Source organism: Candida theae (genome assembly GCF_024610275.1).
Source record: "Candida theae strain CBS 12239 chromosome Unknown scaffold103, whole genome shotgun sequence".
Classification (NCBI taxonomy): domain Eukaryota; kingdom Fungi; phylum Ascomycota; class Pichiomycetes; order Serinales; family Debaryomycetaceae; genus Lodderomyces; species Lodderomyces theae.
The window spans coordinates 1-15,657 of record NW_026261403.1 but is presented as its reverse complement, the minus strand read 5'-3'; the positions used below and the strand labels follow the sequence as shown (position 1 = coordinate 15,657).

Below are 15,657 nucleotides of genomic sequence, written 5' to 3'. Positions count from 1 at the left end.
AAAAAAAAAAAAAAAAAAAAAAAAAAAAAAAAAAAAAAAAAAGAAAAAAAAAGAAAAATTCTGAGTCGTGAAAACTATCAACAAGAAGCAGCGTTACCTAACAAATCCACAGAGTAACAGACAAGCAGCACACAAAACAATGCCGTTGTATAAAGAAGACAATTTCCTTATAATACAACCGGGATCAAAGTACACTCTCTTCACATTTGGATTGAAAGATTCGCTATCGCCACCCCAATTTAGGATTCCCACAATTGTTTACAAAGACAATAATTCCAATCAGTATTTATCCACAGCCAGTGACAATACAACCGCGATATACCCCATTCAACATGGCAAGATAGTTGAATTGGATGCATTCAATGCATTGATACAGACTGTGTTATCGAGTGTCATTCAACAGAACCCGGTCATAACCATCAATCAAATACCATTGTTGATTATTGCACCTACATTGACTTGGTCCAAGAGACAACTCGAGTATATAACAAAATTTGTGTTTGAGACATTGGAAATCACTGCTTTCAATGTGTTGGATTTGAGCCTCGGTGCTACTTTTAGTTTTGCCAATACTGTCAATACATTAGTTGTGAATATAGCTGAGGATAATGTACAGATTGTCCCTGTTATAGGATACCAAGGTATCAAATTTGCAGGAGAATACATTCCGGGCAAAGGTGGTGTGACGTTGGATGAAGAGTTGAAGGCTAAGTTCCCCAATTATACACCACAACAAATTGAGGATTTGAAATTAAGTGGAATATTTGAGTTTTTACTTGAAGGGGAAGAGTCGATTGGGGATATGAATTTAGATGTGGATATGGATGCTGAAGACGCTAATGAGTTTGACGTTGCAAAAGCTTTAACTACTGACGACGGGGAACAAAAGAAGGAGACGGAGGAGAAGAAGACGGAGGAAGAGGAGGAAGTCGATGAGACGCAGTTGAAATCGAATAAGGAATTAGAAAGGAATTACTTTATTGACTCTTCCACAGGTGAGAAAGTTTGGGTTGGCAAAGATCGATTCACTACTGACTCAAAGTTGATTGGAATCGTTGCTGGTGGCATCTACAAGACACTTTTGAGAATCAATGATCTTGACAAGAGACAAGATTGTTATGACAATATCATAATTGTTGGTGCGGCAGCTCTGGTGCCTGGATTGAAGCATAAGATATATGCTCATTTACTCCATGAGTATTTGGTTAAGGAGCCAGTCGACAAGACCACCAACGGAGCTGCCAATAAACAAAATGAGATCAATGCTGCTATTGCAAAGTATCAACAAATGGACGATGCACAAGACGGAGATTCACAGCTGGCTATGAGCCAGGTCCCATATCGCATCAGATACGCCAAGCCATCTGACTACTTCCCCGAATGGAAGAAACCAAAAGAAAAAGGTGGTTCATGGCACGATTGTTTTTTCCTTGGTGGTGAAATCTATGCTAAACAGATATTTTCCGGAGGATCCCATCATCATAACAAAGAGTTGTTTGTGGGCAGTGATATGTATGAGGAAAGAGGTCCACAAAGCATTTGGGATGTAAGTATTTAGAAAAAGCGTTGTATACTATAGTACAGAGGAACAGAGAGTTTTACTTTGTATTACGCGAAAAGTTTCTGTTCTGTTATTTTGTTATTTTGAAAGACACGCGTTTTAGAAACAGCAAAAAGGAAACACAACAGGAACACTAACTGAGATCCTATTCTCAAGCACAATTAACTTGTTATCTACTCCCTCTACCCTTGTTTATGGTCTGTTTGAGAACGGGTCGAGTGAGTTTATTAGCGGCGTTTATCAAGCGGGGAAGTTATCAGTATAGAATCACCATGGCTCAACAACAATCAATTGCACGGTTTTTTGGTGGAACCGCTTCTTTGGATGCAGCGACGAAACGAAGAGCATCGAGCCCACCGTCACCAAAGAGGGAAAGCACTGCCTCACCAAAGAGCCCAAACAAATCCAACCCGCTTACTCTACCCGACTCATCGCCAAAGTTAAAGAAACAGAAGTTAAATGGAGATGACAAAGACAAAGACAAAGATAGAGAAGAAGAAGAAGAAGAAGATGAAGCTGAGAGCAAAAGTGGGTCCAGTTCTGACTCAGAGCCTACCAGCAAGCTGGCCTCGGAAAAGGAAGCAAAGAAATTGATAGAATTAAGCGAGTCTCAACAAAAACAAAGCCAACAAGAACGGTCAGGATCAGCTTTGTCCCCCTTGAAAATACCTTATTCATCATTAATCGATATCATGGAGAAAATTGAATCCGAATCATCTCGATTGAAAATCACCGCCATTATATCACAATACTTTCTTGAAATTCTTCAACAACAAAATGACGTTTCCAAGTTGGTTAAAATCGTTTACTTGTTTATCAATAGGTTGGGTCCTGATTACGAACCAGATTTGGAGTTGGGGTTAGGTGAGACATTGCTAGTCAAGGCTATCAGTGAAGGATATGGACGCACACCAGCAAAGATTAAACAAGATTTAAAAGAATATGGGGATTTAGGGATCGTTGCTCAAAAATCGCGCAGTGGACAACGGACAATGTTCAAACCTACTAGCTTGGACGTCGATACTGTATTTGATAACTTGACGAAAATTGCCAAATCTACGGGAAAGGATTCACAATCAAAGAAAATTGGTATTATTAACAAAATGTTAACTGCTTGTGACGCAAAGCATAATGAAGCAAAGTTTCTAATACGGTCATTGGAGAATAAATTGAGAATCGGCTTAGCGGGGCCTACGATTTTAGTAGGACTAGCTCAAGCTTTTGTCAATTATGAAAATCTGAAACAGGAGAAACCAAAGAAAGTTAGTCCTGAAAAATTAGCTGAGGCAGAAAATATCGTCAAGGAGGCATATACGCGAATTCCCAATTATCAGATTTTGATTGAAAATGCATTTCAATATGGAGTATTCAATTTGTTGGACCATTGTAAATTGACTCCTGGAATACCTTTGAAACCAATGTTGGCGAAACCTACAAAGTCAATGAGCGAAGTGTTGGATCGGTTTCAGGATGAAAAATTCACTTGTGAATACAAGTATGATGGAGAGCGAGCACAGATTCACTTGTTGCCTAACGGAGATGTGCGCGTTTATTCAAGAAATTCGGAAGACATGTCACAACGGTATCCCGATTTGATCTCAATCATCAAAGAGTTCAGCAAGACTCAAGAGCATACTTCATTAATTTTGGATTGTGAAGCAGTGGCATGGGATAGAATCAACAAGAAGATTCTACCATTCCAAGTGCTTTCAACTAGGAAAAGAAAAGACGTCAATGAACTGGACATAACTGTCCACATTTGTCTTTTTGCGTTTGATTTACTCTACTACAACGATGAATCATTATTAACTCGCTCATTACTGGAGAGAAGATCCATCATGTTTAGCCATCTTCAACCTTTGGAAGGAAAATTCCAATTTGCAACTTCCAAAGACTCAACATCGTTGGAAGTGCTCCAGCAATTTCTTGACCAGAGTGTCCATGATTCATGTGAAGGGTTAATGGTGAAGATGCTCGAAGGCTCCGAATCGTATTATGAACCATCGAAACGATCACGTAATTGGTTGAAATTGAAAAAGGACTACTTGGCAGGAGTGGGTGACTCATTGGATCTCGTTGTGATTGGGGCCTACAATGGTAAGGGGAAACGAACAGGAACGTATGGTGGGTTTTTGCTTGCTTCGTATAATCAAGACACTGGGGATTTGGAGACTACATGCAAGATAGGTACTGGTTTCAGTGATGAGATGTTGACGCAATTGTATGAGAAATTGCATACACTGGAAACTGCCAAACCCAAGGAGTATTTTGTTTACGACAAGACCAATTCCAATGCGGTTCCTGATGTTTGGTTTGAGCCAACTATGTTGTTTGAAGTCTTGACGGCAGATTTATCATTGAGCCCAATTTACAAGGCCGCCCATGGTGAGTATGGAAAGGGAATCAGTTTGAGGTTTCCTAGATTTTTGAGAATTAGAGATGATAAAGGAATTGAGGATGCTACTAGCTCGACTGAAATTGCTGAATTTTACGAACGTCAAGCCCATGTACAAAATTAGTCAGTGAATAAATTATTAATGATTCGTAATTTGTTTCTCTTTTAATGCAATGACGAGGTAAGGAGTGTTATATTTGTGTCCTCTTTTGCTTCATTTTATCAAATATCTTTCCTTTTAATGATGTCTTGTTTCCAAAATTCAATTCAATTCGTTCTTCAGATGGTGTTTGCGATAAACTTGGCCGTCCGCGTAGTGGCGAAGACACATAATGCTGGCGCTGCTGTTGATTTTGGAGATCAATATGGTGCTTATGATCATCATACAAAGTAGCACTCGAATTGAAATTTGATTGTGGGTCAAGATCAAGATTCTTGTTGGTGACATTTTTGTGTAGATGATAATCACTAAAGAGGGGTAGATTGGTGTACGACTTAGCTTCGGCATCCAACAAGGAAATACCATCAGACATGGATGATGAATGAGATAAACTTTCGCCCATTTCACTGGCATTGGAAGCAGTGTCAACATCTTCATTAACATGTAATTTGCGCTCCGCTTTGCGTCTCGATTGGCGTCTATTTCTCATTTCCTGAGTCTTTTTCTCCTCTTCCTCATCAGAATCAACATATTCAACATCATCAGAGATTCGTAATGAATTTTTCAATTCCAATAAATTAAAGTCCTTGGGGAACAATTCAGGTCCATATGTGTTTACCACGTCGGTAATCTCTTCACTCAATTCACGTCTCATTTTCTTAAGCCTCCTTATAGCGGACCCGGAAGTAATTGAAAGGTACAATGGTCTGATTGACTTGAACAAATCCATTCCTTGCTCGCCTGTTAACAAGGCACTGTAAGTGACAAAGACACCACAAAGGTACAAAAATATCCAAAGCCAAAACAAGCCAAACGATGATAATAGTCCGTGGGTTGAGCAATAATAAGTGCCAATTGATGCATAAAAGGAGTATACAATTGGTGCGATACCCATTGCAACCAAGATTTTCCATGTTGCAATAACATCATTTGCTTGAATCTTGACAACTGAGTTTGCCAACGCTTCTTTCGCCTTTCTGCGAGATATGATCTTGGACGAAAGAAACACAGGCGAGAAAAGGGTTGCTCCCGGTAATGCCAAAATGAACAAAATTATCAATTTAAAAATTCTGAAAACCAAAATGGGTAAAAGTTTAGCCTTGTATCCTTCATCCTGACAATCTTCGACATGGTGGTCAGGTAAATGCAAAGTTTTCAATAGATCATTGTACTCCAACACTCTTTTTTTCACATCTTGAACCTTTGGCTCATCCTTGTAATGCTCGTAGCCAATCACCAACCGTCGATTCATTTCAACAATCAACGGTAGCGGCAACTGTTGAGCAAAATTTCCAGCGTATAATCTTCTCCCAGCTTGAATCAACATCAAAGTCTCGTAATCCTCGCACGTTACTGTAACTGCTTTCAAACCAGATGTGATCAATGCTAACAAATCTTTAACTGCCTCTGATGTAGTTTCTGGATTGGCATATTTCTTAACCAACTCTTTGGGAATTACTATAGGATCACCAAACTCAACAACAGCTCTAGACCTGAACTTGTGAGCATGGAAATAATTCATTCCACAGGGGACTACTTTTACATTGCAGTTGGGGTTGTTTTCCATTGCTCCCAACGCCATCACAGCAACACCAGCTTTCAAGGGTAACAAGTCAGTACGATCATGCGAGCCTCCTTCAGGAAAAATCCCGATACTTCCATTATCCAGTAAGTGATCAAAGACTGTCTGATAAACTTGTTTTTGATTAATCTTGTCTGCCTTTTTAAATGAGGTTCCATTGGCTAACAACTGATCTATTTGGTTTGTTTTTTTAAAAGCCTTTCTGATGCACAATTCAGTGTCCGATTTGATTTCCGTTATTTCACTAGCTCCAAGTGATTGTGGTAATGCAAGTAGGCCTCTAACCATACACTCCTCAGTGAATTTGGTGCCTTTGCCCCAGATACGACACGGATCTTCCTTATCAGCATAGATTCTACCTGAACCTTTACTCAAATTATCCTGGGGTCTAACCACTGGTATACTCAACTGGCACTTGGCCATGTGACCAATAAAATTCTTTTGATAAGACTTGGCAGCAATCAAGAATGATATTCTTCGGTTAGCCTCCTTCTTGATTTGGCCCAGTAGGATGATTGGGTCCACAAATTGATTATGATGAGGAGCGGCAACAAAGATAACGGGGCCCTCTCGAGGTATTTTGAATGCACCTCGAGGTCGAATCTCCCTAAAGAAACAATCCATGACGATAGATAATGCCCAGAGTAGCAAGTCGTAGCCTGCCAATCTGTACCAAGCAGGTCGCTGGTACTGCAATGTGGCGGAAGCAGCCATACTTGTGGAGCTATAAGGCGTATGTGGGTGGAGATATGGAGAGATGGTTATAGGTAACCCAAAATAAGTATGAAATTGGCTCCCCCTTTACAAAATGTGATGAAGGGGAAAAAAAAAAAAAAAGATCCAAAGTCGGAACGGGAGTAAAAACACTCAAAACACTCTCTTTACCCACCCATCGACTTGGTGATTGTTGCAAATGATATACATTTGACACTTATTGCAAGGTATTGAAAGCTATTATGAGCTCAACGTTAAGATTATTTATATGAGCTGAAGCAAACTAGTAAAATTCAAGATTCTTCCAATTTTTTTTTTAACGACTTTTGGATTCAGGGAATCACACTGCAATAGAGCATTGGTAAAGAGTGAAACCTAATGAGCCATATACATGTTAGGGCGGTAACTTTCTCTGAGTGTTGTGCTCGTGGTGTTTGAGTAGAGTTGTGGTTCTTTTAGCTATCCACAGTATATATACAACGTTTTTGTTTTGTCTCGTTTTCTGTCTCTCTGACGTTTTCCTTTTTATTTTTTTTTTTCTTCGCCTTTCTGCACATTATCTTTGGTTTCCGACATTCAAAGTACACTGATCTGACTGTTTTGTTCAATCAATTGCGGGGAGGGTGTATACTATATTCTTTGGTGATGTCTAGATCATTGTCCATTTCAAATGCCGACTTGTCTACCCGGGACGCCGAAAACGAGTCCAACACCAATGCCAGGAGTGCTCTGATTAGCGCAAACATTTTCAATAGCCATAGCGGAACTCACAACAACAACGACAACGACAACAACAAAAGTGAAAGAGGAAGCAGTACAAATGGAGAGGCAGAACTAAGTTCAAATATCGATATAGTTGGAGCTATTAATACTTTAAAATTGGACGAGGAAGATGGGGCTGAGGAGGAAGTGGAAGAGAAAGACGCAGAGCTCACGACAACAGGCTCGGTGGTCGATACCACCAACACCGAAGGGATCAATCACGGATTCCCCATGTATCCTCCTCACCCACAAAGTCCTTATTACTATGCCCCCTATCAAGGATCAGTGACTCCTCAAAGACAATTGAGTGGGATCAATGGTGGACCACCACCAGCTACCTATTATTCAGGATGGAATGGCAGTGCTAATGGATTTGATAACAAGTTCAGTGCTATAAACCATAGCCAAAATGGAGTACAATATGTGCCAGTTTCAGAGCCGCCATTGCACAGTGCCAAGAGTGAGGAGGGACCGCATATCCCCTTCATCAAACCGCTTGAACTACCTGACTCTAAAGAGGACGCAGACGCACAGAGTAAGCAACTGACTGGGTTGAGTTTGTCCCTGGTAGGTGAAACAGCGACAACAACTAACGAAGCTGCTGTTAAAGACGAGGAAACGGAGAAGGACATGCGCAACAACAACAACAACAACAACAACAACAACAACAATAATAATAATAACAACAACAAAGATGTCGAAAAGCACGCACAAAAAGGAGTTGGCACTATTGCACCACAATTTGCAAATGTTACTTCACCTCCACCTTTTAATCCGTTTTCGCCTATACCAATGAATCATCATCCGCATCATCCGCATCATCATCCAATGGGACCAGGAGTGCCGCCAGGAGTGCCTTCTCCAATGTTGCCATACAACTATCCATTACCCCCTCCTCCACCTCATCATCAACAACTACCTAGTCCGGGAAACTTTCACAACTTTGATGGAAAGTTGGGTGGAAACTCCCCGTTGCCCCATCCACAGTCATCACCTTCATTCAACACGGGGCCAGAGAATAATAAACAGAGAGGTTCAGTGTGGAATGCTAATGAACATAGAAGTGATCCCAGGGGATTTGTGCACCAGTCAGCTGCCGCTCCTCCACATCCCCAAGCACATCATCTCAGCGGTCTCCCGTTTCCAATGGGACCTCAACAAGCACCACTGATCCCACAACACCCACAACAACAACAACAACAACCACATCCTCAGCAGCAGCAACATCAGCGTCAACAACAACAACATCATCATCACCAACTACAACAACAACACCATTACCCCCACCACCAATTTCCATACCAGCAACATATACACCCCCTGCATTTCCAGAGTGGCCCCAATGGAAGCCATACTGGTCCTTTTGTTCCAAACCACTTCAATCGCGGCTACAATAATCGAAGGAGTAATAAACGTGGAGGACACCATTATCAACAATATAATGGAACGGGACACAATGGTAGCGATTACCGTCATCGCAAGGGAGAGGAATCAAACAAGTATCAGAATGCAAATATTCGCGACTATCGAGACCATATCATGGGTCTTACCACGGATCAACATGGATGTCGATTTTTGCAGCGTGAATTGAGCAAAGAGCAGGGGAGTAGGTCGAAAGAGGTAAAACAAGAAGACGAAGGCGGTACCAATGGGGTGGAGACAAAGCAAGAGGAAGGAGATGCTAGAGAGCAAAAGAACCAAAATGCTACTGATGAAGATGATGATGATGACTCTGTGGCTACTTTAGTTTTGAATGAGCTACATGACGATGTTGCAGATCTAATGCTCGATCCATTTGGGAACTACTTGATTCAAAAATTGTTTGAATGTATTACTATGGAGCAGAGGTTGGATTTGATTAAAAATTGTAGCCCACAATTCAATCGTATAGCTTTAGATTCGCATGGGACTAGGGCATTACAAAAGTTGATTGAATGTGTTGGTCACAAGACAAACGGTGACCAAAAAGAAAGCGATACGCAACTCGAGTGTGCTAGATTGATCATTGAAAGCTTGGCCCCTACTATAATTTCACTATCTAAGGATTTAAATGGTAATCATGTTGTACAAAAGTGTCTTGTCAATTTCTCAAATGAAACCAATCAAGTGATTTACGATGCAATTAAGAACAATTGCGAAATGGTTGCATGCCATCGACATGGATGTTGTGTATTGCAACGATGTCTTGATTATGGAAGTAAACTACAGATTCAGTCACTTAGTCATGAAATCACTCAAAGATTGGATAAATTCACATATGATCCTTATGGCAATTATGTCATTCAATACGTGCTAACTCATGGTGATGAGCAAAGTATTGATACAATATTTGATTACCTACGATTACACTTCTATGAGCTATCCATACATAAATTTGGATCAAACGTGTTGGAGAAATCAATACGGTTAAACGATAACAATAGGAGCATGGTGTTGATTGATGAGCTTTTGAGGTTGTCACAGGATCAATTTTTAAAAGTGTTGAATGACTCATTTGGTAATTATGTGTTGCAGACGTGTTTGGATGTGGCACAATTGGATCAGATGACGAAATTGAGAGATATCTTGGTTCCGTTGTTGCCTGATATTAAACAGACTCCACATGGTAAACGAATTGTAAATAAACTACAGTGAGAAGGAGGGGGGGAGGATGTGCAAGTATGTATGTCCTGAATAAAGACTTTCAAATTGTCTAGAACAAAGATAAAAAGGGGGGATCATATAAATGGAATCAATTTTGAAGACTGTGATTAGATAGCGATGTAGTCCTTTGAACACGTGGTTTATCTTATCTCTAGTACTCTAGAGAGTGCCGATTTCCTCGCTTCAAAGAAACTCGCATATAAGAATTGGTGTGACTTCTGTTGGGTGAATAGTGATAACGCAATTATCCCCTACTTAGAAAGGGGGATCTGTTGACTGAATCACCAGATTGCCCTTCTCACCCTCACCCTCGCCTTCACCTTCACCCCGTTCCCCTTCCAGTATTTGTAATCTTCTGCTTACGTGTCAAATCACAACTAAGAATCTCCTGCCTTCCCCTCCTGTCAAAAACACACTAATGCTGTCATTAAAGAAAAATATTCTGACTCATAATGCGCTACCCGAACTCCTATCTACCCAAAAAAAAGAAAAAAAAAATAAATAAATAAATAAATAAATAAAAAGTTTTGTTGTTTCTCTCTCAGTGTAACAAAAAATTTCTGTTGAGTAAAAATAGAGGAAAAAATTGTGGCGTTGTTCTTTTTTTTTCTCTTTTTATTGCTTCCCCTCCTTTGATCGTTTAACAATTGCAATTTTTATATTGTACGCATACATACACACACATACATAATAAATGTTTGTTCCAGAACAATAGAAAAAAAGAAACCAAAAAAAAAAGGAAAAGTATGAAAATACGACACGACACTGAAAACTATACTGAGAAAAAAAGAGGAGTTATTCTGCGACACTGCCTTGTTTTTGAAACACTTCATATATAAAAAAACAAGGGAGGGGTAAATTTCTTCTTTTTTTTGCAACAATTTAAAATCTCTATCTCTCTCCTCTCTTTCTATACGAGCACGAACACGACAAAAGTCTTGAAAACAAAAAAAAAGCACCTTGAACATATATAAATACACAACTAAATAATCTTTGCCACTTGAAACTCAAACTCCAACGCAACCACAACCACAACCACNCAACCACAACCACAACCACTTTTCTTTCATTCCAATCGACTCAATCAATCACACAATACATTACCTCAACACCAGACAATGCTTTCTAAATCATCAACTTACCAGCCATTGAAAAGATCAATTTTTGCTGCTGCTCAAACGCGTCGCCATTTCAGCAACTCATGTATCTTGACACAACCTCAATACCAACAACAGCTGCCCTTTACTGAAGGAAGTCAAGCCAATTACAATTATAGCTATCTTCGCCATTTCCAACTGAGACATAATGCACCAGATGCAAATAAAAGCAGCATTGACATTAATTACTCAGCATCTATGTTTGGACTCAACTCAAGTATAACAACTGGTATTACATCAAATGAAGTAGAGGAGTCATGGAGGTATGCCGATTTGGTTCATCCGCACGTTGCTGAATTTGCCGATTTGTTTTAAGTGGTGGTGAAGGTAGCATAGGAGAAGGGAAAGGAGTGATGATGTTGCTGCTGACAATACTAGCTAATGTGTCAGAACACACACACACACACACACACACCACGCATAGGTTTTATTCATTAATTTTTTTAATCTAATTTTGGGGATCAGGTTCATTTTCATTTCAGATCACTTTCAAAATAACTAATAAATTTTATTTTGGTTGTTTTGATCTTTTAATTTTTCATATATGCGTGGAAGGTGCTGTTGATTGGTCATGTATAGCTTTGATATATAGTCACTTTGATAAATGTCAATACTCAATTCTATTTCTAGTTACTAATGTAAATGTACTTGCTGTTTTATAAACTATATAAATAGAAAACGCAAATGCAACAAAAACATCATAACAAACCTCAATCGTATATACAACAACCCTGCAAGAAACACACACAGCAAATACTCTTCTTCATTTTGAGCAAGTTCGTCATTGTTCAGCCATAGTTTCGATGATGATAAGAAAGAGAATCAAGCGATCCTCTTCTTCTCCTTTCATTTATATCAACAACTTCATCTTCATCCTCATAGTCGTCAACACGTCTTGAAGGATCAACTCCATCTTCATGATCATCAGCATTCGTAATGGCATTGCCATCTGCACCTCGAGTCGGGCTATTTGTATTCTGTCTTGGTGATCTCAAAGTGCCATCACCACCATCAGTCAGATTATCTTGACGATTCAACATCCGTTCAACTTCTTCATCAGTAAATGTCTCTATTCCATTGGCTGTACGCATGCTAATCAATCCACCGGGATGCAACGTCATTTCACGATGTCTCCGCCTAGTTTCAATATCAACATCATCGTCAGCATCAGCATCTCCATTTAGCCGGCTCGATGTGTTCCTCAAACCTGAAAACCCATTTCGAATATAATTCATAATCTCACTATATCCAGGCAAAAACGACCTCGAACGTTCTTGTTCTTCATAATCATTGGCACCACTTCTTCTCATTCTTTCTCTGAATCCAGAATTTATACTCCTAGATCTGGTTGCTCTTTCACCACTTCTATCTTCATTCTCTTCTCCTTCCCCATCTGGTCGTATTGCACCAATACGTCTCATTCTTCCCTCCAACCCAGGAGATGTATCTCGAAGCCGAGCAAATGGTCGTTCACCTTGATTACGCAATGCCTGAATATACGTAGGAGGTTGAGCGGAAGCACCACCGCGGCCAACAAAATCAGCACCATTGGCGGAATTGACTCTACGGAATGGTGATGGGTTTGCACCTGTCTCACTTCTCACCATACGTTCCCTTGCTTCTCTTGCTTGTTGCATCACTCGCAAAAGCGGCTCAATTGAATGATTATTCAGATTGTTTGGAGTAGTAACGCCATCCTCATTTTCACGTCCACGGCTTACTTCACTACTGCGTCTCATTGCTTGACCCATCAATGCCGGCCTCAACAATTGGGCTAAACGATCGGCAAAACTAGCTTGTGTAGGGTCATCACTATTATTCCCTCCTCCAACATCATTTCCAGCATTTCCAAGATCAGGCAAACTTTCATGGGGGATGGTGTAAAACGTGTAATTTTGACCATTGATTTGTTGATGCTGAGCTTGAGGTAGGCCTTGAAAAACACCGGTACCTGGTGAGTCACGTGCGTGCTGTTGTCCTTGTGAGTTCACGGGCTCAGCAACAGAGTGCCTGCACAAGGGGCACGTCGAGTGTTGTTTCAACCATTCGCTCAAACAATCTTGACCAAAGATGTGGTTGCACGGCATCTTTATTGGCGAATGATCAAATGGGTCTTTCACATCAATTAAGTAAACAGGTTGCGATGTGTCTTGCGTCGGCGGCGACAGTGGTTGTGGTTGTGGTTGTGACGCTGTTGTCGTGGAAGAATGAGGCAGATGCATTGATTGATTTTCATTTGTTATTGGTGTTGTGCCATTTGATGGAGCTCTCGAGCCAAAAGTGGGTCTAGAAGACATGTTGCTTGATGCTATAGGCGTCACGTAGTCACTAACAGAACTAGTCTCGGATCCATTTGGAGTACGCCTCTCCCCATCTTCCATTCTCTCGGTGTGCGACCTCGAAAACCGCCTCAATAATCTTGAGGTCTTATCAACAAGCCGTCTCTTCTTTCGCACAACAACTCCTTCTCTAGCCCCCGTCGAGTTGCTGGCATCCTTCTTACTTTCCTCGTCATCAACCAGTGCTTGATCATAAACTTCATCTTCGACCTGTTCTTCCTCCATAACGTCTTCAAATTCTTCAAAACATATCGAACAAACTTTAGATTCTTCTTCATTCAAATGACGCACATTCACTTTTTCAAACAGCTCAAATTTATTCAAAGTGATACCTCTTGGTTGGTTGTGTAGGCCATTCATCACCATTGAGTATGCCATCTGTGTGGCAATTCTAATAAACTCTTGTATGGAACCAGGGTCACGATTATTGGAGTTGTTGGGTAAGGAAAGAACAAGTGAGCCCGACCGATTAGGGTTGTCAGGAGTATTTTGATCAGAAAACAAATAGTTGACAGTGATGACAATAGCTCTATTATGGGTGTCAGTATCGGTACCGTTACTATTGTTGTTATTGTTGCTGTTGCTAGCGCTATTGATGGTATCCAACAAGTCGTCGAGTATATTTGGTTGATTGTCTGACGTGGTGTTATTGGTGTCTGAAGTCGTTTCGTTGGTGGCGTTGTTGGTATCAGTGTTTGCTGTGTTGTTGTTGTTGCTGTTGGTAGTGCTTGCGTTGTTGTTATTATCAGCTTCAGTAGGTTCTCTTTCAGAATTATCAACAGTGTGATGATTTTGCTCTGGTTGTGCATTTGACTCGGTGGTTTCTTCCACCATTGACTGATTTGTGTTATGCTGTAAATCTCGATACAGAGAATTAGGGAAAAACTCAGCTATTCTCGACTCAAAGTCCAGTTCATTATTAGCTTCTTCTCTTTGGAAGTCAGTTTGGGTATTGCGTCCTATACGCGGCAGCTCTGTAACATCTCTGTCGGTTCCTTGTATTTCGTTGACAATAAAGTTGTCTTGATCTCCTGTATTATCACTCTCCATCTTCTTCTTTTTCCTTCCGCTTGTATAGGAACGTCCTTTGCCAAGTAATGTACGAAACAGTCCTCTAAGACGTCCTGTTGATGATGGTTCTAGTGTATTTTGTTGATCAGCAGTACCGGTGGCAAATGTTGGTGTCTGCAGTTGAAATAAATTTAATGCTTTAGATAATCGCTTAAAAAAGTTTGGCTGCTGTCGTTGCTGGTGCTCGCGTGACCTAAATTGCGAATGAGAAATTGAGGATGATTCAGGTTGGTTGGTGTTGTTGTTGTTGCTGCTGCTGCTGTTTCTGTGGTGGTTGGTGGTGTTATCTAGAGGTGTAGACATATATGTATATATGTATGCTCTAGATAAAAGAGTGATATATAATGGTTATGTATTATATGATCTGGTGGCTGTAGTAATAGTAATAGTAATAGTAATAGTAATAGTAATAGTAATAGAATTAATTACTAATTGAGCAGCGAGAAAGAAAGAAAAAAAAAAAAAAACAAAAAAAAGCAAAAGATTAAACAAAGCTAAAAATAAAAAAAAATAAAAAGAAAATTAGTAACTTCTCTTGATTACATCATAGATAGTATCATGATACTTTATGACTTCTACAGATATTGATAATGTCTAGGAGGTTGAGATATGTCCAATAATCACTAGTTGTTGACTAACCAGACACATTTTCTACAATTACTCTGTAATAATACGAAGTTCAGGGAAAAAGTTGATGATTGTTGCCCCTTGTTTTCTCCTCTTTTTGTCTTTACCTATCTACTTTTTGTTAACTCCGAAGGGGTTCACCTTTCCCAACATGGGAAAGGGGGGTGGAGGGCACGAAGTTCTGGAAGGAGCTACCGAGTCAGTCATGTCTCTTCGTCTCCTCTACAGATAGAGATTTACTCTTGTAAAAAACTTATACAGCTTAATTGCATAGATCATTTCCATTATTGGTTGCTCGGAGGGGCCCTTACTCTGAGGTGGCGATCGAAACTGGCAAAATATTTCAATTCTTCTTCATAAGAGTTACACTCAGTATAATCACACTCTATGTCGTTATCATACAAGTAATCACATTAGCTACCCAAGCTCTCCTTTAAAACCATCTTACGTTTTCGTAGAACCAACTTCGACATCTTCGTGACACATTGTGCTGTAAACTTCAATCAATGCTTGCAAAAGTAATGAACGCTACCGCAAATCTTTCTACACCGCTTGCTGCAATTCATTCTAACTCTTCAACTCTAAGGAACGCTGCTGAGGACTAAGGACTTTGGTAGCCTAAATCCAGTACTCTAAAAGAGAACAA

At 40.1% G+C, this 15,657-nt stretch overlaps 5 protein-coding genes across 5 annotated transcripts; 3 read left to right on the top strand and 2 right to left on the bottom strand. All coding sequences in view use genetic code 12, as the record gives it.

Annotated features, from left to right (window-relative positions):
• Nucleotides 1-120: 120 nt before the first annotated feature.
• On the top strand, nt 121-4,080 carry KGF57_001874 (DNA ligase (ATP); the record flags this gene model as incomplete). Its single annotated transcript, XM_051751126.1, has 2 exons — nt 121-1,512; nt 1,827-4,080. Coding segments are annotated over 2 exons (3,646 nt in total), but the record flags the coding sequence as incomplete, so codon positions are not given.
• Nucleotides 4,081-4,147: 67 nt separating this feature from the next.
• On the bottom strand, nt 4,148-6,412 carry SCT1 (bifunctional glycerol-3-phosphate/glycerone-phosphate O-acyltransferase; the record flags this gene model as incomplete). Its single annotated transcript, XM_051751125.1, has 1 exon — nt 4,148-6,412. One exon carries the CDS (start codon nt 6,410-6,412, stop codon nt 4,148-4,150), a length of 2,265 nt encoding a protein of 754 aa, XP_051609625.1.
• A 645-nt stretch (nt 6,413-7,057) lies between these two features.
• On the top strand, nt 7,058-9,808 carry KGF57_001872 (uncharacterized protein; the record flags this gene model as incomplete). Its single annotated transcript, XM_051751124.1, has 1 exon — nt 7,058-9,808. One exon carries the CDS (start codon nt 7,058-7,060, stop codon nt 9,806-9,808), a length of 2,751 nt encoding a protein of 916 aa, XP_051609624.1.
• A 1,127-nt stretch (nt 9,809-10,935) lies between these two features.
• Nucleotides 10,936-11,289, top strand: KGF57_001871 (uncharacterized protein; the record flags this gene model as incomplete). The annotated part of the gene is made up of 1 exon (XM_051751123.1): nt 10,936-11,289. One exon carries the CDS (start codon nt 10,936-10,938, stop codon nt 11,287-11,289), a length of 354 nt encoding a protein of 117 aa, XP_051609623.1.
• A 473-nt stretch (nt 11,290-11,762) lies between these two features.
• Nucleotides 11,763-14,687, bottom strand: KGF57_001870 (ubiquitin-protein ligase; the record flags this gene model as incomplete). The annotated part of the gene is made up of 1 exon (XM_051751122.1): nt 11,763-14,687. One exon carries the CDS (start codon nt 14,685-14,687, stop codon nt 11,763-11,765), a length of 2,925 nt encoding a protein of 974 aa, XP_051609622.1.
• Between the last annotated feature and the right edge of the window lie 970 nt (nt 14,688-15,657).